The sequence below is a fragment of the Mastigoproctus giganteus genome, chromosome 1, assembly GCF_048544385.1.
Source record: "Mastigoproctus giganteus isolate SK-2022 chromosome 1, ASM4854438v1, whole genome shotgun sequence".
In the NCBI taxonomy this organism is placed as follows: domain Eukaryota; kingdom Metazoa; phylum Arthropoda; class Arachnida; order Uropygi; family Thelyphonidae; genus Mastigoproctus; species Mastigoproctus giganteus.
The window spans coordinates 149384514-149411768 of NC_143575.1; the positions used below are offsets into that span (position 1 = coordinate 149384514).

At 36.6% G+C, this 27255-nt stretch overlaps 1 protein-coding gene across 1 annotated transcript in view; it reads left to right on the forward strand.

Moving 5' to 3' along the window:
• The window catches only part of fray (oxidative stress responsive kinase frayed), a 501108-nt gene that overhangs the window by 112555 nt on the left and 361298 nt on the right, over positions 1-27255 (forward strand). The window contains exons 4-5 of the mRNA XM_090389465.1: positions 4643-4751; positions 20947-21088. Of these exons, the coding sequence (XP_090245591.1) occupies positions 4643-4751; positions 20947-21088 (251 nt within the window). The remainder of the gene's footprint in view (positions 1-4642; positions 4752-20946; positions 21089-27255) is intronic.

Consider the following 27255-nt stretch of genomic DNA (forward strand, 5'->3'; position numbering starts at 1 on the left):
AAATGGATGTTGGCTGGTGGCAGCACATGTTCGAACTGTTTTGAAAGAGAGCGGGGAATTATAGAAGCTAATTCAGAAGAACAGTGCCTATGGAAGTATCTGTAGAAGAGGCATGCAGCAGAAACAGTGCGTCTATGAGACAGCGAGTGGAGAGACTGTTAGAGACGAGTCGTTAATTAACCTAACTGCCCTCTTCTGAATGGAATCAAGAAGCCTGAGAGAGGTTTTGGGGGCACCACCCCAGATGTGGGAACAATATTCCATGGCAGGGCGGATTTGCGATTTATATAGAGTGAGCAGCTGTTTGGAAGAAAAGTACCGCTGAGAGCGAAAGAGAAAACCAAGTTTTTTAGATGCAGAGGAAGCAATATTTGTAACGTGTTTGTGCCAAGAGAGATTAGAAGTCAGGGTAATCCCCAAAAGAGATATATCCTTTTGCCTAGAAATTGGAGTGTCACTAAAGATAAGCATAGGAGCAGAAGAATCCTTTTTGCGAGATATAAGACAAGACTGAGTTTTAGAAGGGTTGAAATCAACTAAGTTGTCTTTGCCCCACTGGAGAATTACCTGAAGATTGGCATTTAAGGAATTGGTAGCAGATTTTCGAGAAGTTGAAGCTGATCGAACAGGACAAGGTTTCTCAAAATGGAAAGTTGAATGCAATGTGCTATCATCAGCAAAACTATGGATAGGATTTCCAGTCAATGGAAGAAGGTCATTGATATACAAGAGGAAAAGAGTGGGGGAAAGAACTGAACCTTGGGGGACACCGGCATTAGTGGAGAAGTTAGAAGACAGAGAGCCATCAACCATCACCCTCAGTGAGCGATCAGAGAGAAAACTGGATAACCAATTACTAAAAACAGTTGGCAAACCATAAGATGGAAGCTTGTTTAGAAGACCTTTATGCCAAACACAATCAAAAGCCTTTGAGATGTCAAGAGCAACTACTTGTGTTTCACCGAACCTTTCCATTAAATTAGTCCATAAATGGGTAACATAAGCCAGAATATCACCAGTGGATCGACACTGACGGAATCCATACTGGTGATCGTTGATGACACGGAAGGTTTCTAGGTAGTTTAAGAGTTGGCGGTTAATTGATTTCTCCATTACTTTAGAAAGAGTAGAAGTAATTGCAATGGGACGATAATTGGATGGGAGGGATTTGTCACCCTTTTTAGGAACTGGCTGGATATGATCAAATTTCCAAGCAGAAGGAAAAACCCCTTTAGAATAAGAAAGTGAAAAAAGGCAGCAAAGAATAGGACTAAGTTCAGGAGCACACGTTTTGAGAACAAGAGGAGAAATACCATCAGGACCTGGAGCTTTCTTAGCATCGAGATTCATCAAAATCCTTCTGATATCCTTTTGACGGAAGACCACAGGAGGCATTGAATGGAGTGTGTTGGGAATGGTGGGAGGTGTTTTACCAAGATCATTAATACATGAGCTCAAAGAAAAATGGGATGCTAGCAGGTCAACTTTATCCTTGGCTGAAGTGACAACAGAACCATCTGGTTTGGACAGAGGTGGGAGCAGAGATGGGCAAAAGTTGCGGCCAATAGCTTTGGCAAGAGACCAGAATGCTTGTCTACCATTAGGGCAAGAAGCAAGTTTTCTACTCTTAGCCTGTTCAAACTCTAGTCTGGACTGATTAATAACTGCTTTACAATTGTTGCAAACTTTGGTGTAGGCAGAAAATGAAACTGAAGAATTAGAAACAAGCCAATTACGATATGCAACATTCTTCTCTTGGACAGCCTTAGCACATTTATTGGAAAACCAAGGTTTAGATAAAGGACGAGATTTTAAAGTGGAGTGTGGGATAAAGAATTCCATTCCTGCAAGAATAATTTCACTGACACGATCTGAGCAAACGTTGACATCAGAACTTTTGAAACAGTAATCCGACCAAGGAAAAGAAGAAAAGAAGTCTCGCAGGTCATCCCATTTTGCATACTTGTAATGCCAAGCAACACGAGGTTGGGAATAGCCATGAGATAAAGGTTCCATTGGAGAAGAGACAATCACCAAGTTGTGATCTGAAGTGCCTAAAGGAGCTCTCACTTCAACCGTGTACTTAGAAGGGTTGTTTGTGAGAAAAAGATCAAGCATATTGGCTGTATGATTAGGATTGTCCGGTATTCTTGTAGGTAAATGAACAATCTGTGCTAGGTCATTAGTAATTGCGAAAGCCTCAGCATCTCGACCTGCTGGGTCGGTGTGACTAGAAAACGGAAGCCAGCTGGGGTTGTGAACATTAAAATCACCAAGGAAAATTACCTTACTGTTAGGAGAGTTGGACTGGAGAAAGTCAAGTTGCAACGAGAGGAAGTCAAAGAGCTCCAAGTGATTAGTCGAGTTGGGAGAACGGTAGAGAGAACAGATGAATTTGACACAATGAGGTAGAGAGATTTTAAGCCAGAGAAGATCAAAGAGAGGAGATTCCAAATTGCCAAGTCTCTGACAGGGAATATCAGAACGGACATATGCACAAGTACCACCTTTGAGGCGAAAGGAATCATACAGTGAATAATTTGGACATCTGAGATGAGCAGTAGTTGAATCAACCGATAACTGAGATTCTGTCAGAAAAAGTACATGAGGTTTGGCAGACTGCAAGTGGAAATGGACATCGTTGAGATTAGAATTGAGACCATGTATATTTGTGAAATGAATTAGGAAGTCCTTGGGAAGTTTAGATCTTTTCGCAGATAAGCTTGCTCTATTAGTTTGACAATTCATGGTGTATTCAATAGTAAGAAAAAGTGGGTGGGACATGCTGTGTGAAGTAATGAAATTTTTGGATATGGCGTACATGTGGTAAGAATATACCCAGATCCTTGACATAACGTGGCCTCGACAATGCTCCCTGCATACACACTCGGACTCCCTCCAGTCACTATCTGGCAGAGTAGAGGTAGCAAGATTATACACTAGCTGATCCGGAAGCCTCCTAGAGAGTTACCAATAGGTTCGGTCTGGTCCGGTGTACTAACTAGCGGCCGGCCTGCGAAAACCGTTTTAGAGCTGTACCCTCGAAATGTAAGGAATATTGGATCTCGCCACGACGTTCATCATAACCTCAAAAGTCATCAATCATACTGCATGATGGAAGAGATAGGGAAGGGTTGACTGGAACTTAGCTCTAGAGACTAAACATGGGTTGCACCACTTCAAGCTTCCAATAAGCAAAGTGGTGGTATTTAACCGGTTGATGAGTCATCTTCCACCTAGTATTGCCTGGTAACACAGAGGGGCAGTGTTCCTCCATGTGGTGTGGGCGCCACACCTCGACCCCTGCTTACTTTGGTTCATACCTGGCTGGTCACCCACCATATACTTGTGCATGGGGGTTATACCCAGGATTACTAATAGTCCCACCATCGTGAAGGTGCAAGCAGAGGATTTGGCTATCACAGACTGTCCGGACTTCGCCGAAATTGGGTCCACTTGTGTGTCACCTGAATATCAGTTCCATCAGCGTTTTAGACTCCCAGGTAGCAAGTACAGCTTGTTTGGCATATCTTAGAGAATGTCTGTGACAACATCAAGGACCGAAGCTGAGTGAGCTTTTAGCATAATGAATAATATTGTAACAATAAAAAGAACACCTTTTGACAATTAAACTTGTTGCAGATGTGATGGCCATAAATCTAAATGGAAAACCATTGCTGCAGTTTGATCCGAATTGTTACATAAAATCTTTCCTCTGTAATCATTGCTCAGCTATTGAGCAATGATTACAGAATAGAGCAATGCATATATTGAGCTATTGAGCAGAAATCAACAACAAATATTAATAAAGTAAATTCTATATGTCAATTTTTAGAACAAATTTTTCTTGAATATTTGCATAATTTTTTTTTCGTACAGTCTGTGATTTTTGTGTACTTTTTTACAATAGTTTTTTTTTATCTAATATTTGTTTTGTATTATAAAATGTTCTGTGATAGTTATTTTTGATATGGGAAATATTTCATGTTATTTTTGATATGGGAAATATTTCATGTTATTTTTTTATTCATAATATTAAAATTTTATTATGGGAAAAAATGTATCTATTATATTTCCCTAGTTGTAAAAAAAAAAAAAAAAAAAATGAATAAAAAGTGAGCAAAAAGTGGAAGCCCATTGTTAAAATATTCACAGCTCACCACTGGTTGAGCTGTGAATATTTTAACAGAGAGATTACAGTTCTATTCTTAGTATTGAAACAACATATGAATGAAATGAGTGTTGTTACTAGTTGAGGATGTGCAGTCTGTTAGTAATTGCTACATCTGAATAATAATAATTGTTAGCTTTTTACTATTGAACCCTAAAGTTTTATAGAAAACAGCTTAGAAATTCAGTTATCAAGAAAATTTCTTGATAACTGACACGTTTCTAATTTTCCACCATCTGCAGTGGTGGTCCCAGAATTTTCTAAAGGAGGGTGCTAAAGTAGTATTTCTGCAGGTCATTAAGCTTTAATCATCATGTAGCAGTAAAAATCTACATTTTAATCATTGAGGGGGCTATAGCCCTACCTGGGACTGTTCCTGATTGTCTGTAGAACATACACTAAGAACTTTACAATTTAATTTTTGATATTATTGATATTTATTAATGTAAAATGAATGTATTTCTATTCCAGAAAGAGATTCAAGCAATGAGTGCATGCAACCATGAAAATGTTGTCAGCTATTATACCTCCTTTGTTGTGAAAGAGGAGCTATGGCTAGTCATTAGGCTACTTTCAGGAGGTAATGTTATATGCTCTGTATTTAGTCAACCATATTTACTATTTTAATAGCATACACTTAATTCTTATATGAACAAAGATCAAAATTTCAGCATTTCTTTATCTTGTACTGTAGATTACTTGGTTTATTTTATTTTATTTTTTTGTTTTTTTTACTGTAGATAATGCATTCACATGGGCTATGCATAGCTACCAACTGTCATATTTACGTGGAGAATCTTTTTGACTCAATTGACCATTTGGTGCTTATTATTATAACATAGTTTGTAATATAGCTTTTCTTGTCCCTTTACTTTTTGCAAAAAGACTAAAATAAGAAAAAATATGAATTTATTATTTTCATTAACAAATATAGCCACAGCTACCTGAGAATAGTTTGCTATAATTATTTAGTTATCCATAAAAAAAAGCAAATTTATTCTCAGGTTTTTCATATACAATACATACGATATAGCTGGTAATGATAACCTTTTCTTAATTTAGAAAGCAGTAAAGATTAATAACAGAACTTTAAACTTTATGAAAACTAATGTCATTAGATTTCCATTCATAGAAAATGTATAGAATGTAAGCTTATAAATTCCATTGCCGGTATATAGAAATATATGCTACATATACCGCAATTCTATGTCAATAAATCAATAAAACTGTCTTCCTTGTCAATCAACTATAAAAGACAAATGAAAGAAGAGTACAGAGACTGGTTAACATATGCCAGTCTGAATAAACCTGTTTTGTCGTTCGTGACAAAACGTGTTGATTCACAATAAACCGATCAATTGTATATGACAACATTTGTGGAAAATTTACCGAAATGTTTATACATATGATTATAAAAAAAAAAAAAAAAAAAAGCATTAGTGCAGTTCTACCAATGTTGTGCTCTCAAAGTGATTTGTGTACTGATATGATGCAATGAAATGTTACACCTTCAAATATTTAATACAATCATAGCCTGAGGCTTTATAATTTTATGAATAAACTTGTTAAATTTTTTGGTAGCAAGTTGAATTTGTATCATGAATTCCAAAGACCAAAGCATGTTTCCTTGTTGAAAGTCTGCTGACACCACATAGAATTTATAGAAAGCAAGTTTCTAACTGAGTGTACAGAAGCATGAATTTAAATAAAGGGGTGTTCAGTAAATTATCTATCTAAGGTACTTCCCATAGTTATATTTCAATGATTCATGATTTATAATGTTTCTACACACAGTAAAATCTTGTTAATACAAACTTGTTTTATGTAAAGTACTCGTTTGTATCAAGCACATACCCTTCCCCTGCGAAAAGATAGGCTTTTCTATGTAAATATATTTGTTTATTACAAAATTCGGTTAACATGTATTACAAAGTTTGTTTTCACTCTGTGAGAAATAAATATTATTTTGTCTGTTTAATACAAATCTTGGCACAGCTGTCTGATTATTGCCTCTGGCCACCCAGTTCCCTACTTCCTGAAGGAAGGACTGACTTGTTAGAAATTACTTTTGTGTGAACAAAATTGTTTATGGTATCTACAATGTAAGTGACAGCTCATCTTTGTTAAGGAGCTGTTAAATTAACAAAAGAATAAAAACAGTTTTTCTAAGTTGTTTACATACACTCCCTTGCTCTCCGTGGAATGATTAAAGTCATTGCAATTGTTATGCCAGTTCAAAGGGTGTTTTGCTACAGTATACAGTAATCTATTTTTTGTGCCATTTTATCTGAGCTAATGTTTTTTTTTGGTACTTGTGTCTTTAAATTAATTTAAAATTTGTTTATATTAAATCTTACCTAGTAGTGTTATGGAGACAAAACGTAAACGGATGGAATTAAGCCCGAAAATTATACAACAGGCTGATAGGATGGATCGTAATAAAACGGACATTACAAAGGAATACAACATCCCTTTACCTACTTTATCTACAATACTGAAAAACCAAAAAAAAAAACTTGGTGTGTGACACTGGAGCATCGATAAAAAAACAGGAAACTAATTTGTGATGCAAAACACTAGGAGCTTGAAACAAAACTTTGAGTGGTACCAACAAATGCATGCGTCTAATTTGCGAATATCAGGTCTGATTTTGCAAGAAAATGCAAATTATCTAGCATAACAACATAGGCGTCTCCCTAGCCAGGTGGGAAGGAGCAGTAGTGCGTAGCACACGCTTCTTGATTAGACCTGGGTTCGAGCCCGTCACCACCAAATACGGAGGATGCGGAAAGGTCAGGGAATGACCACCGCATATCCCCGGAGCAATATGGCCTTAGTTGCTAATGCTCCTAAAAACCAAATAACAAACAAACAAGCATAACAACATGGAATTAGCAACTTCAAATGCAGCGGTGGTTGGCTCCAGATATTTAAAAACAGGACTAATTTGGTTTTGCAAAATGTTTGCGGAGAGTTTTTACAGACTGGTTGTTTTGTACAGCCCATTCTTGAAAAATAAGAGGCAAATGATATTTTTAATCTTGACGAGACAGGTTTCTTTTATAATTTGCTGCCAAACAAAACATTTTCTGTTTGAGGAGAGTCTTGTTATGGTGGAAAATTAAGTAAATAAAGACTTGCAGTTCTGTTATGCTGCAATTCAGATGGCAGTACAAAACTATGCCCACTTGTGATTGGCAAGTTTTCCAAGTCAAGATGTTGTAAAGAAGTTAACCAACTTCTCTGTGATTATGAGGCCAATAGAAGTGCTTGGCTTATGGTCAAAATTTTTCAGTCTTGGTTATCAAAAGTGGACAGAAGAATGGCTTCAGAAAAAAGGAAATTTTTGATGATTCTAGATCTTTGTACAGCACATTCTTCCGGGACACTTAAGTTGACAAATATACGGCTGTTGTTTTACCTCCAATGCCACCAGTTTTATGCAGCAACTTGATTAAAGCATTATTTATAATCTCGAGAGCATATAGAGTCATCTGATAAGATACTTGATCAGCAACATAGGAGGAGGGAACAGTTTGCACCCAAATTGGAATGTCTTGGATGCTATCTCTAATCTGGTTATTGCTTGGAACAGTACTGCATCAAGTGTAATAATCAACTGCATCAGAAAGAGTGGCTTGGAGAGAATATCATCGAAAAACATGGTCCAGCAGATTAATCCATATGAAAGGGCATATGGATTTTGTTTGAAGTTGCTACCACAGCAATGCCAATACCAGAACAGCTGAGCAAAATTATGGAGCACCAAGCAAAATGATAATGTTTTTGTAGTAGTAGTAGTAGAGGCATGTGATGCAAGAAAGCAAGTGTATGAGCTTATGTACAAATTGGAGCAGAATGGTATTAAGGGTAAGTTGCTACAATGGATAAAAGGATGGTTAAGTGGGAGAAGACAGAGGGTGATAATCAATGGGTGCTGCTCTTCGTGGACTAATGTTATTAGTGGAGTCCCACAGGGTTCGGTGTTGGGTCCACTGTTTTGTATATTTATTAATGATATTGATGAAGGTATATCAGGCTTAGTGTCGAAGTTTTCAGATGATACAAAGGTTGGCAGGGTTGTTAATGACAGTAATGGCAGTGTGCTACTGCAACAGGATCTAGATAATTTGGGCAGATGGGCTAAGAAGTGGCAACTGAAGTTTACAACTTGACAAATGCAAAGTACTGCATATGGGTAGAAGTAACCCGAGAGAAAAGTACCAACTATGTGGTACTACACTTAAGGTGGTAGAAAATGAAAAAGACCTGGGAGTAATTGTGCAGTCAGATATGAAGTTTTCTGAGCAATGCAGACAGGCTGCCAGGGCAGGTCATGGGGTTTTGTCAATGATATATAGGAATTTTGCTAGCAGGGAAAAGGAGGTGATTGTCCCTCTGTATAAGGCAATGTTCAGGCCACGCCTTGAGTACTGCGTACAGGTCTGGAGGCCTCATTTTAGGAAGGATGTTGATTTGCTTGAGCGTGTACAGAGAAGGGCAACAAGATTGGTGAGGGGATTGAAGGGATCCTCTTACCAAGAGAGGCTAAAGTTCTGCAAATTGCAGTGGCTGGAGACTAGGCACCTGTGCAGTGATCTGATTGAGGTGTATAAGGCCTTGAATGGGTTGAGCACGCTGAATTCTGATGGGATCCTTCCACTTGTTCAGATTACGAACCTAAGGGGGCATAAATTCAAATTAAGAAAAGACAGATGTAGAATAGATGTGCAGAAATTTGCCTTTAGCCAGCTGGTGGTTAATTGCTGGAACAAACTTCCATCTGTCATTGTGGAAGTTGATAGGTTGAATAAATTTAAGGAGGAACTGGACAGGCATTTGGAGGGAATGGTGTGATGATTTTTTTTTTTTTTTTTGTTGGCTGATGCTGCATAAGCTCATACACTTGCTTTCTTGTATCACATGCCACTACTACTATCAGTCCAAAAAAAAACAATTTTGCACATCTATTCCCTCTAAAAGTTTATCCAGTTCCTCATTGAATTTATTTAAGCTATCAGCTTCCACAATGATAGATGGAAATTTGTTCCAGCAATCAACTCAACTACCTGCTGACTAAAGACAAATTTCTGCACATCTATTCTACAACCGTCTTTCCTCAATTTGAATTTATGCCCCCTCAGATTTGTAATATGAGCAAGCAGAAGAATCCCATCAGAATTCAACGTGTGCAAGCCATTCAGGCCTTATACACCTCAATCAGATCACCTTGCTTGTGTCTGGTCTCCAGCCACTGCAATTTGTTGAACTTAAGCCTTTCTTGATAAGAAGACCTCATCGTTTCCATCACCAATCTTGTTGCCCTTCTCTGTACGTGCTCAAGGAATTCTACATCCTTCCTAAAATGTGAGGCCTCCAGACCTGTATGTAGTACTCAAGGCATGGCTGACCATTTCCTCATACAAAGGGATAATCACTTCCTTTTCTTTACTAGCAAAATTTCTGTATATCATTGATACCTCATGACCTGCTCTGGCAGCTTGTCTGCATTGCTTAGAAAACTTCATATCTGACTGCACAATTACTCCCAGGTCTTTCATTTTCTACAACCCTAAGTGTAGTACCACACAGTTGGTACATAACTCTGGAGTTACTTCTACCCATATGCAGTACTTTAACATTTGTCAAAGTTAAAGTTCAGTTGCCACTTCTCAACCCATCTGCCCAATTTTTCCATATCCTGTTGCAGTAGCAGCATACTGCCATTACTGTTATTAACAACCTTTCCAACCTTTGTATCATCTGCATACTTTGACATTAAGCCTGGTATACCTTCATCAATTTCATTGAAATATATACAAAACAGCAGGCCCAACACTGAACTCTGGGGAACTCCACTAATAATATTAGTCCACAAAGAGCAGTGTCCATTGATTACCACTCTGTCGTCTCCCACTCAACCACCCTTTTTATCCATTGTGGCAACACTGCTATCTAAAAAAAGATGCCCAAAATGCATTGAGCATAATAGAGAATGTGTTGGACTGCTATTACATTGATAAAGAAACAACTATTGCATTTGATAATTGCTGTGCTGTATTTAATGCATATAGGACAAAAACTGTGCAAACAACATTGGATTGTTTTCTTTAAATTAGATTAATTTATTAAAAAGTTAATGGTTTGTATGTCTCGTTTTATATTAAGATTGTAATTCTCTTTAACTATGATACAAAATTATTGTATATATCAAAATATATACTGTTCAATATTTTCTTTAATTACTTTTCTCTTAGTTTATCTTACAAATAAAATAAAATCCTTAAAAAATGTTTTATTCCTATAATGTTCTATTGCTACACAATGTAATTGTGTAGCAATTACCTGAGTTCCAAGCATTTCTAGTGATCAGGTGATTTCTCAGTGATTATAAAAAGATTTCTGTAGTTATAGTGATTCATATTTCTAGAGTTTAAAGCAAATTCTCTTGTGTGTGTGTGTGTGTATATATATATATATATATATATATGTGTGTGTGTGTGTGTGTATGTGTGTGTGTGTGTGTGTATATATATATATATATATTATTTTGTATTATCATTCTATTGTGGTTTAATCCATCTTTTGTGCATCGTTAATGCCATTGTTTTTTGCCATGTTGGCCAATTGAACATTATACGTGCCAGTGTATATTCGTTTCCAATAGTTCGATTTTCTTAAATACTGGTGTTTTTTACATATAAGTATTATTGTTAATACAATACTGGTCTTTAAGCTGGACTTATCTCGGTTATCTTAATTTCCCATGGCCTATACATTTAGGATTTAGAAGCTTATTGCGTATTGCTAAAGAAATTTTCATGATAATTATTGATGAAAAAATTTTTTATATATCTGTAGCAATAGGCAATTATCAATACTATTTTATAACTATATAATATTATTTATATATTTGTGTGTGTGTATTTGCTGAAAAGTATCAGTGCAAAGGTTCCAAAAAAAAGGAAAACCACCTTTCTTTTATTTATATTCTAGTTTTACTAACCATTAATCTATTCCCGCTTGGTCACTAGGTAGCACTACACCTGCCTCCCCGTGGCAGGGCCGGAAACCTTGGAGGAAAAGCTCTCACTCCCAGGGCTAAAAGGAACAAGCACGAATGATCCAAATATCACAACCACGGATCCCAAATATCCGACTCCTTTGAGTCAGAAAAATGAGGATTATGAAACAAATGTAACCAAAAGACAAAAAGGACATGACATCGCTTTGTGCACATACTTTTCTAGTCCTTCATTCAACATCAGAACGGCTATTAGGAAAATTGTCTCCATTTGTCATCCAGAAATGTCTAGAAAGGGTGGCTGGAACACCTAAAGTCAAGCGGCTGAAATCAGGCAACATTTTAATCGAAACAGCTAACACAAAACATGCAGAAAGATTGCTTCAGATGACAACTTTTGGTGGGATCTCAGTAACGGTCTCTCCCCATAATAGCTAAACACTTCAAAAGGAGTAATTTTTGAATGGGATTTAGTGTCTCAGAGGAATAAATTAAAAATGAGCTGGAAGATAAGGTGTCATAGCTGTGAGAAGAATTAAAGTTACTAGAGATGGGATACTTACTCCAACCAGACATCTCATACTGACCTTTAACACTCCCAAACCACCTACATTGGTGAAGGCCGGATATCTAAATTGTAACATCAGACCATACATTCCGAATCCTCTCTGCTGCTTTAAATGCCAAAAGTATGGTCATTCACAAATGGTATTCCATGGAGTTGCTATCTGTTGCAACTGTGGATCTCAGGATCACACCAATCAGAACTGTCCATCCGAGCAACCAAAGTGTCCAAACTGTAAGGGGCACCATTCTGCCTATTTGAAAAACTGTGAATATTGGAAAAGAGAAAAACAGATACAAAAATATAAAGTAGAACATTGTGTGACATACCAAGAAGCCAAGGGAACCGGACTCCCGACTACCATAAACAGACCTTCCTATGCACATGTCATAAAAAATCACTGTCCAGAGACTCAAACAGATTTCACGATTCCTCCAATGAAGTCCATTTCAGGCTGGGCACGAGCACTACTTCACAGCCACTACATCACAGCCAAAACAAAAAGACTCACAAACACCACTATCTATACCTCCTGATATAAAACACTCAGAAACGAAAGCCCCACAAGAAAAACGTAATGTCGTAAACCAAAAGTCAATGGAACAAATGGACACAGAATCGACCAATCAAGCAGACGAATCAGTACTAGAGATCTTTGCGGTAGAAGATATGGATACTGGTAAACCATATTTTCCATAGGAAAAATCTAAGTTAGAAAAGCTTAAAGCAATGTCTAGAAAACAGTCTGACACATTCTCCAAAACCAAATAATGGGAACTATAATCCAATGAAACTGCAGAGGATTCCGCACTAATATATATGATCTGATTGCACAGCATACCTGCCGTATCTTTGCCTACAAGAAACATATCTTAGAACTCAAGATTCTCCTACAGTAAAGAACTATATCTCATACTGTAAAGACAGAGTAATAGGAGGCATGATTCATGGTGGTGTGGTAATTCTGGTAAATTTGCCCATTCCTTCCCAGTTTCTTCTGCTAAACACAACCCTTGAAACAGTTGCAGTATGCATAGCCACTAAAACTCTCATAACTATTATAACAATTTATATTCCCCTAAACCAAGAATAACTACAACAAGATTTAGAAGATATAGTATTTCAGTTACCTCCCCCATTTTGTATTTTGGGAGACCTCAGTGGACACAACCCTTTATGGGGTAACACAACCATAGACCAGAGAGGAAGACAAATTGAAAAGTGGATGGAACAGAATGACTTTACCATGTTGAATGACGCAACGCATACATCTGCCATCGGGAAACAGCACAGCTATTGACATATCTATATGCTTCCCAACATTATTTCCAATGCTTGATTGGAAATAATGTTGGGAAGATCCTTTCAGCAGCGATCACTATCCAATAATCATTACCATGTCATCAGGAACCACATGTCCATCATGTAGAAATCCCAGATGGAAAATAAATGAAGCAGATTGGAAAATGTATAAATCTATTGCAAAACTGGATGCAGATATTACAAGAAAAATCCGTTAGAGGCAGCAGTACAATATGTAATCAAAGCTATTTGAAAAAAGTATTTCAAAAACATCACTCTTCCTAACACTCATGGGGAGTGTTAGGAGGTGTTGATGGTGAAATGATGAATGTTTACAAGCTAAAAGAGAAATAAAACTTGGAATATACTGCCTAAATGGGCAACTGCCTCTAAAAGGTACCAGTTGTTCATCTACTGTTACATTTTCATTAGCATTATACACCATAGGTAGAATTGCAACCCATTCATCCCACAAGTCCTGTATGGCAGCCAATTTATCAGTCTGGCGCCATTGTGATAGAGTTCCTTTATTGTCAAAGCGAATTATTTGCAAAATTACATGGAATCGTTGTGGGGACATCGTTGCCCTGAATATATGATGCCTACATTTCCATCCTATAGGCTGGAGGTTGCCTCCCAATGAGATTTATACTTGCCTCCCAATGAGATTTATACACTCCAGCTAAAAGCAGTAAGCTGAAATATGCTTCTAATTCAACTACTGTTAATTCTTGCAACTGGTCACCATAAATTCTTTTTCCTTCTAAATTTGACATCTTCAAAATTAAGTTTACAATTTTTGGCATAAAAAAAATAAGCAGTAGGAGGATTTTATATCATATATTCTAGATGTAGCGTACCTTGTTGGTCCAGGATTCAACGTAATAATATTTTCTCATGAAAACCTTCCTTGTTGATTAGGCATGTTGCAGTTCCACACTATATTGCCATTTTTTGAGGTTACGTAATTAGCCACAGCAGCTTTGTCTGAAATCGTAGGTTCCTCTTCATCATCCGATTCACTATGTACCTCTGCTTCAGAAAAATGGTCCTCTACTTCAGAAGTACTATCATTACCATCAGAAGCATACGAAAGATTCAATTATTTTTGTCTATCAATGATTTCTTAGTACACATCTTCAATTTTTTCCTACTGTTGTCTCTTAGAGTAGCACCAAGCTTGATGTTTACCAAGAAACTGACACACAAGTGCACGCTGGCAGATATATGCAAGAAGGTACCAACAAGCCCCCACCAGCGTCAACAGGCATCAACTTGTTGTTCACCACATGCACATAATGCACATGTTGAAACTTGTTCAAGAAACATGGTAATGTAAGTTATTTATGTTAATAATTCGCTTCTCATTCCTTAAATTTTAACCAAACTGATCATCGGGTCATATTGACCCGAGCACAATAAGTGTAACAATTACATTTATAAAAAAAAAAAAAAAATTAACTGTAAAAATTTTTTTGTCAATCTAGGTACACCATTATTAGGTAAATTAGTACAATTCATAGAACAGCAACAAAACATTTAAATAAATATAGGATTTATGGGCATTAAAAGAAGGTGACCAGGTCATATTGACCCGAACACAATAGGAGGGTTAAAGATGTAAATACAGGTAGTTCCCAACTTTGAGTTAATTTGTTCCTAGCAGGCATTTGTAAATCAAGAATTTATTTCCCATAGACAATGTTGAAAACAAGGGTTATGTTCTCAACAATGAAATTAGTTTGTTTTAACATTGATTCCTTTATCCAAAGAAATGAAAACATAGCCTGTAAAATCAAACAAATTATAATTTAAAGAAATTATTTATGATTTACAAATGTTAATGTTTATTCTTCATCGACTAAATGTGCTCTCGTTGATCACTCATTGTCGAGTTGGCTCATTGGTTTGTTGCACAAGGAGTTGTCTTCTTCAGAAATGCTTCAAGAGGCATTTGTTTCCAAGATCTTCTCTTTTCTTTATAAATTTGACGATAGCATGCATAAGCATTTTTTAATGGCACTTACAAATTGCAACTAAACTAACACGATTCGTGGAGAGTAACAAGTTTACAAAGCTTAAAAAAAAGGAATTAAGAGAAGATTCTGAAAATTTGTTTTTTATATGATTGAAGATTTCAGTGAAGGAGAAATTTTCACCATAATAACGTAAAAACCCATACAATTCCAGCTATTGGCATATTTGCAAATGCAGTAACAGAGTTTTACTACCTGTTTATAATTGATTGCACTAACAGAAAAGCCCAATAAACCAGAAACTGCAAATTGTTTTTGTTTTATGGTCGTGACCTCCAGAAAAGTGCTTTAGAAAAATATCACAAAGGCGTTCAAAATTGATTCTTATAATAGAACATATAAACGATGAAAGTGTAGTTCATTTTAATGATTTGAATTGGTAACTAATACAATTTACATTATAAAAATGATCTTTGAGAGAGAGAGAGAGAGAGAGAGAGAGAGATAAATAGCTTAGTTATACAGTGAAAATTTCAACTTTCGAGGTTGTGGAACGAATAACTAAAAAGCAATGTGTTATTGCATTAGCATTAGTAGAGGCATACGATGCAAGAAAGCAAGCTTATTCAGCATCAGCCCAAAAAAAAAAAAAAAAAAAAAAAAAGCAATACGATGGTGTCTCTGGAACGGATTAATATTGTAAAGTGGGGTGCACTGTATTGTATGCTACAAACGTGGTTTGAAATGTGTGATTTATGAATTTAACATTCATATTTTCGATTTTGTTGGTACTTGATACTTGAAAAAAAAAAAAAAACTAGTAAACCACTGAATTCAAAGTGAGAATTGTCTGTACTATCATGGGCAAAAGAAATGACTTTTGCTTTAATAAAGGTGACTTTAGTGGTCTCAGACAGTTTTTTTTTAATTCTGTGCATGAGACCAACTCATGATGGTAATCAGCAACAAATTCTAAATGGGAAGCATTCAGGGAAGTAATCATAGAAGCTACTAAGCTTTTGGTTTTTTATATCAACTAAGATTATTCAAGGTTTAGACCTAAATGGATAGCAGAAGGGCTGATGAAACTAGTGGCAAGAAGAAATATGAGATCCATATAAATTATCAAGGTATACAGAAACTTAGAATAGTTATAAACTAATCTAAAATAAAGTCACAAAGAGGGATTACATAAGCTAAGGCAGATTGAGAAGTCTCTTGATGATCCTGCTCATGTTGCTGACAAGTTGAGTAGATATTTTGTAGTTATATTCATACACAACGAATTTTTTAGGGATCAGATGCTAGAATTGTATAAAATTGTAATAGGGAGCTACATGATTTTGTGATAACCAAGGAGAAATTGAAAGGGACATTGTTGAAAATGGCACCTGGGATGGGTGGAATCTATCGAATTATATTAAGGGAGGCAGCACAAGAGGTAAAATTTTAGCCATAATTATGAGAGCATCTTTGGAATTATTGTGATGAGTGTGGGTGGGTGAGATATGTACAAATGTATCCCTAATTCACAAATGGTGACAGGTGTAATTATAGACTTGCTAGCTTGACTTCTGTTCCAGGGATAAATAATGAATTCACTGCTTTAAAAAAGTAATGCAGGACCATCTAGACAGGAATGATGTTATACTGCATTCAGAGCATGGATTTGTTAAGGAGTGACTTTGTATGACCATTCTAATTGGATACTATGTTGCAAGAACAAAGGATGCAAAAAGTAATTTTGACATCATATACTTTCATTTCAGAAAAGCCTATTATGCTATTTCTCATGACTACTATACAAATTGGAGCTTTTTTTTTTTATTAAGGGCAAGTTACTGCCATGGATAAAGGGATGGTTGTTGGAAAGGGCACTGCTCTTGTACTAAATTTCTGCGTCCATTGTTACTTTCAATATTTATTACTGATATTGATGAAGGCATAGCAGGCTTAATGTTTACGTTTTCAGATGGTATGAAAGTTGGAAAACTAAGGTAATGACAGTAATCAAGATATGCTACTGCAACAAGATATAGAAAAATTAAGCATATAGGCTTGAGAGGTGGCAACTGAAGTTTAACTTTGATAAATGCAATATATTTAATAGATAGTAATTCTGGATTAACATGACTTTGTGGAACCAGAGTGCAGTTGGATATGAAATTCTCTGAGCAGTGCAAACATGCGTTAGAACAGCTCATTTAATTTTTGGTGCCATACAGGATTTTTCCAGCAGCAATAAGGATATGATTATCCCATTAAATAAGGCAATGGTTAGAGCAAGTAGTGTGCAAATTTTCCATACAGATCTGGAAGTCTAATTTTTGTAAAAGATGTGTTTCACACATCATTTTACTGAAATGAGACCTGTTGGAAGAGATGAGGAGCAACAAGTTTGTGAGCAGAACAAAAGGTGCTCTTAGCAGGAAAGGCTTCTTTTCTGCAAATTGCAGTATCTCCGAGATCTGATTGAGGTATTAAAGGGTTTGAATGGGTTGAGTAAGTTCAATGCTGATGGCATCCACTGGCTCAGACATGCACAAGGAATTATAAATTCAAATCAAGGAAGGATATATGTTTGGAATTTTGCCTTCAACCAATGGGTGGTTGATTGTTAGAACAAACTTCCATCTGTCGTTAGAAGTATGTAGTTTGTATAAATTCAAGCAAGAACTAAACAGACTTTAGAGTGGATAGTGGACAGACAGGAGAAACGGGAAGTTTTTTTTTTTTTTTTTTTAAATGGGCTGATACTGTATAAGCTTATTTTCTTTTATCGTTTCTTACTGCTAATACGACAAGGGCTGTTCAATAAAGAAGGATCATAATTTTTGATGAATGACCTTACTGCTTGTTATTTCTAGCTGAGCTGCAGAATTTAAGACCAGATCAAGCCTGCATCACATAGCAACTGTGTGGCTGACTTGTGTGTGTGTGGTGACCTTGGTGGTCAGTGAAGCTTGTGTCTGTTCAGGACATGATTCAAACACAATCGGCAGTCCTAGAGTTCCAGCCATTGCTATCACAGTAAGGCAATTGGCAGAGGTGTTGAGAATATTGGTAGGGAATGCACGATATTCTCCATGGCATATGACACGTGTTTGTGCAGGCTGGATTCCAAGACTACTCACACCAGAGCAACACAAGTTTGCATGGAGGTTTATCAGTGGCTTTAAATATGGTTACTGAAGATGGTGAGGTTCACAGAAGGTGATGATGGCATATGAGACAGAGCTTCATTTCAACCCAGACAGTAAGCAAATAGCCGACCGGGCTAGCCGAGTGGGTAAAGTACCTGCCCGGCAACCCAAAGGTTGCGGGTTCGATTTCCGCCTCGGGCTTGGATCAAAGTACTGCAAAAACCTTGGGAGGTGCAATATGGCCACAGAAGCCGATGTGCCAACAACTACCAAATCAAAAAAAAAAAAAAAAAAGTAAGCAAATAAAGCAAAGCTGTTTGGAAGTCTGCGTCATAACCAACATTGAAAAGAAAAAAAAAAAAGTGGCTTCCAAGGTTATACTCTTTTTTACATTCAAGGAATGGTTGGTTGGTTAGGAGTTTTATGGTGCATCAGCATCTAAGGCTATTGCACGCCAACATGGGATGGTTTACCAGCATGTTGCCATGTCATACGACTATCATGTGACTTTAAATCAGAACTGTACTGCACATTTTGCAGGATCACATTCATTGCAAATGACCACAACTGCATGCATGCAGGTGGGTGGATGCTGCATTATGACACTGCACATTGCTTATACTGTCATAGAGTACTTAGCCAGCATTATGTCAAATGTGTTCCTCATCTATCCTACAACCCTGACCTTGCACCTGGCATTATTTTTTTCTTCAAAGTTAAAGAAGGTGCTGTGAGGTAAACATTTCTGGTCATCAGCAGAAGTTGTAAAGATATTGGAGGCAATTTCCCAAATTCATGTCAAAACAGGACTTTCACCGCATTTTTGTTTTTGAGGAGTGGCTGAAACTTTGGACTAAGTACATTTCATCAGATGGGACTACTTTGAAAAAGACCATCAAAATATGGATAATTAATAAAGTTATATTGTTGGAAAAAAGAAAAAAAAAGAAAACGTGTTCTTTTCAGGTTAGTAGTAATGGAAAATGATGCAAGAAAGCAAGCTTATATAACATCTGCCAAAAAAAAAACCGAAAAAACAAACCAATTCGCCCATCCATACCCTCCAAAAATTTGTCTAGTTCATTAACCCTTGAATTTATTCAACCCATCCACTTCCATAACAGATGGAAGCCTGTTCCAACAATCAACCACCTATTGGCTGGAAGGCCATCTATCCTGCAACCATCCTTCTTCAACTTGAATTTATGTTCCCTCGTGTGTGTAGTCTCAGAAAGTGGAGGAATGCCATTAACATTCAGCTTACTCAATCCAGTCAAGGCTTTAAACACTTCAGTCAGATTTCCCCACAGGTGCCTGATCTCAGTATGCTGCAATTTGCAGAACTGAAGTCTTTCTAGGTAAAAGCACTCTTTTGTTCCATTCACCAATCTGGTTGCCCTTCTCTGCATCTATTTCAGCAGATCCATCCTTCCTAAAGTGAGGCTTCCAGACCTGTATACAGTACTCAAGATGCTGTCTAACCATGGCCTTTTATAAAGGGATAATCATCTCCCTATCCCTGCTAGCAAAGTTTCTGTATATCATTTACTAAACCCTGTGAGTTGTCCTGGCAGCATGTCTGCACTGCTCAGAGAATTTGATGTCTGACTGCACAAGTACTCCCAAGTCTTTTTCATTCTCCACTATCCTGAGTGTAGTACCACACAGTTGATAAGTTACTCTGGGGTTACTGCTACACATGTGCAGTACCTTGCGTTTGTCAATGTTAAACTACTGCCCATTAACTTGTGTTCCCAGATCTTGTAGTAACTCACCCTGATTGACTGTTGTTAATCACCCTGCCAACCTTTGTATCATCTGCAAACTTAGACATTAAGCCTGATGTACCTTCATCAATATCATTTGTTTAATATTGAGAGTAGCAATGGATCCAGCACTTCTTTATCGAACAGGCCTCATAATTTTCCCAACAAGCCTTACCTAGACCTTAAAGTGTAGAGATAATCAAGGCTCTTTCTATATAAACCTCTCTTTTCTGAGCAGAATTCAAACATGTTGACCTGTCTATGCTGTAAAAACAAGTACTGTTTTTACAGCATTATTATTATTTTCCACTACTTTGTTTTCTTAGCTTGTTGTTTTAAATGATATGGATAACCATACACCCTATTGCACCCCTAAAGAACACAATTGGTTAATATCATCATCAGTTTTTGTACTAGATGGTCAAACTCTGTTTCTGATCCATCTGTCTTTGTTACAAAAGATATTCCTGGCTTCCCTAAAAATTGAGTCCCCTACTAAAAAAGTTTCATTTAGAATGTAATCAGTGTGTGATGTAATGTCCATACATTTAGAACACAGAAATGCATTACCATTAGCTAGAAAGAGCTCTGTATATATGCTGCAGTGACTATTTTTTCATAGTAGTGGGTTTCCTGTTGGTTAATGATTTTTAATAATATAATAATCTTTATTTCAAAACATCACACACATGGATTGTGATGAAATGTTAGGAAAAAAGTTAATTATTACAAAAATGTATCAATAACATTTGATTAAATTTACCCCATAAATTCATAATTTTATCATGAAATATATAATTGTCAAGTGCTTTGTTAGCTTCTGATTAACTTATCACAAAATAAAATGTATATCAGTATGTTAACAAGAAAGTCAAGATGGTATAATTGTAATGGAATATTTAATATTTAGAAATCTTTACTTTTGATTATGTTTATCTGTAAACTATAAATTATTCAATTTACATCATTTTAAGGTTATTGAATTGGCTCTACTTTTAGGCTCTTTATTAGATATTATCAAACATAGAATGAAAACAGAGGACTGTAAACATGGAGTTTTTGATGAGGCAACTATTGCAACTGTGCTAAAAGAGGTGCTAAAAGGCTTGGAGTACTTCCATAATAATGGTCAGATTCATAGGTAAGCCTGTACTTAGAAATTTCTTCACAGAATAAAATTCCTAAAATTTATTGTTATTTTTGCTAATTATTAGATTCTTCATATTACTTTCTTCTTTCTTTATTATTCCTTTCTACTGTGTACTAAGAAGCATCTTTTGAAGTTATGAGATAATGTAACAGGCCTTCCTTAAATTTCATGGATACAGCTTTAAAATAGGTTTGCAGACTTACCATTAAACTTTCACTCTAACTTACATAATATATACAATGACCAGATACCTAAGATTAAAAGGGAGGATCCTGAAGACAAAAATGCTGGACAAGTACTGAGGGTCACATACCTTCAAAAATTTTTATTTTCAGTGTCGTTTAATATATATATATATTATGAACAAAGGGGAGGATAAAAATATGTAATACAAAGAATAAACTGGAATATGCAAGTATTAATTTTATTGTACAGTTTAAAAAACAAGTACAGTCGGACATATATAACGAAATCGATCGTTCATTTGAAAAAATATTCGTTAAACATAAATTTTGTTATAAAGATATATGACCTTTGAACAATGAAATATACTGTAAATTCAGAAATATAGTAAACGATGGAAAATAAATCAGAAATAAGTGGGAAATTAATTGTTTTAAAATTTATTCAAATTTTAAAACAATTAATTTATAAATATACATAGTAAGAAATGACTACTTACATGATGCACACAATATATTAGTACACTTCTAAGAATTATGTCGTAAAACGTTTGGTTATTTTTTGTTGTACACTGGATTCTACTGTAGACTATCCATAAAAATGTTTGCCTCTGCTTTTTTAACACTAAAATATATTTTTCATTGCATTTTCTTCCCTCTGAAAGCCTCGACGCAAAGTTTCAAATGCTATCAACATTTCTTGTTTGGAAGATTTAATATTGCGCTCATTGCCTTTTTTGCCCTCATTTCCATAAAACTCATCGTCGATATTGTCCCTAGTTCTTTGAATACTCTCCGAAATATTGGGTCATTTGGATTTTCAGCTATTGTAACATTAACAACCCCTAAAAATTCCTCAAGAACAATTTCTCCACTGATCAAATCTCTCACTTGGAGTTCTTCCCAAGATTGCTCAATGTCTTGTAGTTCATCCCTCTTTTCACTTTTAATTGGCATTTTAGCAAAATCTGCTTTCTGAAACAATTCTTAATCATTGTTTTCGTCACATCTTGACTCTGCACTTTTGCCAACTCTGATATACACATTCTCCAAATCTATAACAGGATCTATAGGTTGGTTGGTTTCTATTCTCAGTATAATTTTTTCAGTATGTGCCTTCGGTAGTGCATTTTCAAATTCTTAATTAGCATTAGCAAGGGCACATGATGCAAGAAAGCAAGCTTATATAGCATCAGCCAAAAAAAAAAAAAAAAAACCCCTAATTTTACCCATCCCCTCGCTCCAAATGTTTGTCAAGTTCTGCCTTGAATCTATTTAAGCCATCAACGTCTACAACGACAGATGGAAGTTTGTTCCAGCAATCAACCACCTGCTGACTAAAGGCAAACTTCTGCACATCTATCCTACAACCGTCTTTCCTCAATTTGATTTTATGCCCTCTCAGGCGATTATTCTGAGCAAGAGGAAGAATCCCATCAGCATTGAGCATGCTCAAACCATTCAAGGCTTTATACACCTCAGTCAGATCGCCTCGCAGGTGCCTAGTCTCCAGATGCTGTAATTTGCAAAACTGCCTTTCTTCGTAAGAGCAACCCTTTGTTCTGTTCACTAATCTTGTTGCCCTTCTCTGTACTCGTTCCAACAGCTCTATATCCTTCTTAAAATGAGGCTGCCAGACCTTTATACAGTACTCAAGGTGTGGCCTGACCATTGCCTTATACAAGGGGATAATCACCTTATCTCTGCTAGAAAAATTCCTCTATATATCATTGACAAGACACCATCAGCTACTCTTGCAGACAGACCGTCTGCACTGCTCAGAAAACTTCATACCTGCCTGCACAATTACCCCCCCCCCCAAGTCCTTTTCATTCTCTACCACAGAGTTGATACATTACTCTGGGATTACTGCTTCCCATATGTACTACTTTACATTTGTAATGTTAAACTTCATTTGCCACCTCTCAGCCCATCTGCTCAACTTTTCTAGATCCTGTTGCAGCAGTGTACTGTCATTAGTATTATTAACAACCTCGCCAACCTTCGTATCGTCTGCAAACTTGGCCATTAAGTCTGATATACCATCATCAATATATTTATAAATACAGAAAACAACAATGGACCCAACCCTGAACCCTGAGGGACTCCACTAATAACATTAGTCCTCGAAGAGCACTAATGTTATTAGTGTCCATTGATTACCACTATCTTCTCCCACTCAACCATCCCTTTATACATAGCAGCAATTTTCCTCCAATGCCACACTGCTCCAATTTGTGCAACAGTATCAAAGGCATTTCTAAGATCCAAATATATGATATCAAAGTTATTCTTTGCATCCAGTTCCTTTGTGACTACATCATAGTATCCAATCAAATTTGTCAGACAAGACTTCCCCTTAACAAACCCAAGCTGTGTCCGAGCTATAACTGTAGTCTTGTCTAGATGATCCTGCAATGTTTCTTTAACCTGTGCTTCCATTAATTACCCTGGAACAGAAGTTAAACTAACAGGTCTGTAATTACCTGTGTCTCCCTTTGATCCTCCTTTGTGAATTGGGGTCACATTTGCATAACTCCAGTCCATGGATACCTCCTCTGAGTCCAGGAAAACTCATTTATTATGGCTGAGGGTTTGCTTACTTCCTTTGCTGCCTCTAATATAACTGGATAGATTTCATCTACCCCAGGTGCCTTTCTTATGTTTATCTTCAACAATTTCTCCTCCACTTTACTCTCAATTATTACAAGATTATCAAATTTACTGCCAGAGTTGAATACACTTCTGGCATTCTCCTCCCTGAATAACTCCTCATGTGTGAATGTAGATGCATAATATTCATTTAGTTTGTTAGCTACCTGAGCAGGATCATCAACAGTTGAACCACCGATATCAAGTGGACCAATCTGATTCATCTCCTTCCTTCTAGAGTTTATATAAATAAAGAACTCTTTGCATCCTTTGCCAAAGATTTCTCGTAATCTGCCTAAGCTCCTTTGTAACTTGGTTACAGACTAGCTTATAGTTTTATCATAAGCTTCTGTGTCACATGTTAATTTATGTATTCCATGCATTTTTCTTCTCTGTCATATGTTTAATTAGTTCTGACATCCATTTAGGCCTAATTCTTGAACTATATTTCTTTGTTGGTATGGTCCATTTCCTTAGTCCATTGGTTGCAGTTCAGAAGCAGTATTCAGAGGGAAGAAAACAAGCTTCACACTTGCAAATTTCAAAATTGCAGAGAATTAAAGTGGGCAGGGCAGTTGTCAACGTGATTTTTCGGTGTACTTTCGTCATCTCTCTATTATATTTAACATCCACTACTAAATTTTTTTTTTAAAACTATTTTTTCCAGTGGGTATAGTCTTCTATGATTAAGACTCCTTTCATCTGAAATATCTTTTTTGAGTAATCCATGGTGCTCATTAAATTTGTTCGGCAAACCAGAACTGGCTTGGAATGTTTTATGCTCCAGAAAAGATCCATACTCCTTTGCTTTTTCTTTTATTAATGGCCCTGATATCGGCATGTTTTGGTCGTGAGTCAATGTTATCCACTTAAAAACTGCTTCATCTACATCTTCACAAAGACATAATTTCGTACGCTTCAGACTGTATCCCGTTTCTTCAAACAGTTTGAAAATCGAAACAGTTCTTTTAGAATGAGTAACACACTATTGGCAAGAATATTAAATTTTAAGGTTTTTTCTTTTTTTTTTTTACGCCCTGATCTACACTGTTAAGCACTTCCACCTTTTCATGCTGCACTCAAGGATTTCCGCTCGGACATTGTAAGGTTTCTTTCACAGCTAAACCAAAGCTGATTTAGGGACAGTTGTACTTGCCATGTAAACAGAGACAGGTTAAATTTATTGAAAGTGTAGATGACTCATTTCTTTGAAACAACAGATGAATTTCTGGGATAAAGGAAATTCACTCTCTCCTAATTCTCTAATAGTGTGCTTATGGTAGAAAACAGGTTGATCAGACCCAATATCTGCATCAGGAATATGCCTTAATCTTCGCCAATGGCTGTAGATGCATAGATAACAGTTGACCAGCATGACTTCTCAGTACAGTAGTGTATAGGTTTTACTACTTCTTTTTTGCCATTGCTAACCCACTGCTGGTCAAAGGCCTCTCCCAAAACCTTCCATCTTTTTCTGTCTCACACCATGTTTGGCCAGTGTCCTCCTGCAGGGTTTTAGGGGCAATAATTGTAAAATGTTTTTGCTCTTAATTTGTGGAATTAATTCCTTTAGCTCTTAAAAGCTAAAGGGATTAATTCTTAATCCTTTTAGTTTGTAATTTGGCTTTCTACAGCTGTATTTCCTGAAGGCCAGCGGTATGAACAATGTGTACCCGGGTCTCTCGAAATCAGTTTGTTATATGGAAACTATTTTCGATGTAATGACCAAGGGGAACTCAAAAACGTTCACTACATAGAAAAATTCGCTATATGGAAGTTCGTTGAAGAGATGTCCGACTGTATTTCTCAATTTCTGTTCATTAATTTCAAACATATTGTCTTTTTCAAAAAGGTCGGCATTATTTTTACCGAGCAAATTATTAAACATACCAGTAAACTTTTTTTAAGAAAACCCCAAACACGAGAGTTATTAGAACCTTTAGTACTGTGTTTGGGTTGGAGGTTCAGAAGATGAAAGAAGATATTTGTTGATATTAGACTTGAACTTTTGTAAACTGTAATTTTCAGGAAATACGTATGAAGGAAGGCTGTTCCAGAAAACTGCAGTTGAATGAATAAAGGAGGAAGATGGAAAGTTGGTTCTGTGAGTTTGAAGTTGGACTGTAAATCTATGTTGGCTGGTGGGGGGCACGTGTTCGAACTGTTTTGAAAGAGAGTAGGAATTATAGAAGCCAATTCAGAAGAACGGTGCCCATGGAAGTATCTGTAGAAAAGGCATGCAGCAGAAACAGTATGTCTATGAGACAGCGAGTGGAGAGACTCTGTTGGAGAGGAGTCATTAACCTAACTGCCCTCTTCTGAATGGAATCTAGAAGACAGAGAGATTTTGAGGGCACCGTCCCAGAAGTGGGAACAATATTCCATGGTAGGGCGGATTTGTGATTTGTACAGAGTTGAACAGCTGTTTGGAAGAAAAGTAATGCCGAGAACAAAAGAAAACTAAGTTTATTAGATGCAGAGGAAGCAATATTTGTAATGTGCTTGTGCCAGGAGAGATTAGAAGTCAGTGTAATTCCCAAAAGAGATATCATTTTGCCTAGAAATCAGAGTGTCACCAAGGATAAGCTTTGCGAGATATAAGTCAAGACTCAGTTTTAGAAGGATTGAAATCAACTAAGTTGTCTTTGCCCCACTGGAGAATTACCTGGAGATCGGCAATTTAAGGAATTGGTAGCAGTTATTCAGTGCAATATGCTATACATTGGCAAAACTATGGATAGGATTTCCAGTCAATGGAAGAAGGTCATTAATATACAAGAGGAAAAGAGTGGGGGGAAAAAAACCGAACCTTTGGGGATACCAGCATTAGTGGAGCAGTTAGAAGACAGATCCATCACCCTCGGTGAGCGATCAGAGAGAAAATTGAATAACCAATTACAAAAAAAGTGGACAAACCATAAGATGGAAGCTTGTTTACAAGACCTTTATGCCAAACACGATCGAAAGCCTTTGAGATGTCAAGAGCAACTGCTTGTGTTTCACCGAACTTTTCCATTGAATTTGTCCATAAATGGGTAGCATAAGTCAGAATATCACCAGTGGTTCGACATTGGTGGAATCCATACTGACGAACGTTGATCAGACAGAAGTTTTCAAGGTAGTTTAAGAGTTGGCAGTTAATTGATTTTTCCATTACTTTAGAAGAGTAGAAGTAATTGCAATAGGACGATAATTGGATGGGAAGGATTTGTCACCCTTTTTAGGAACTGGCTGGATATGAGCAAATTTCCAAGCAAAGGAAAAACACCTTTGGAATAAGAAAGTGAAAAATGGCGGCAAAGAATAGGAGTAAGTTCAGGAGCA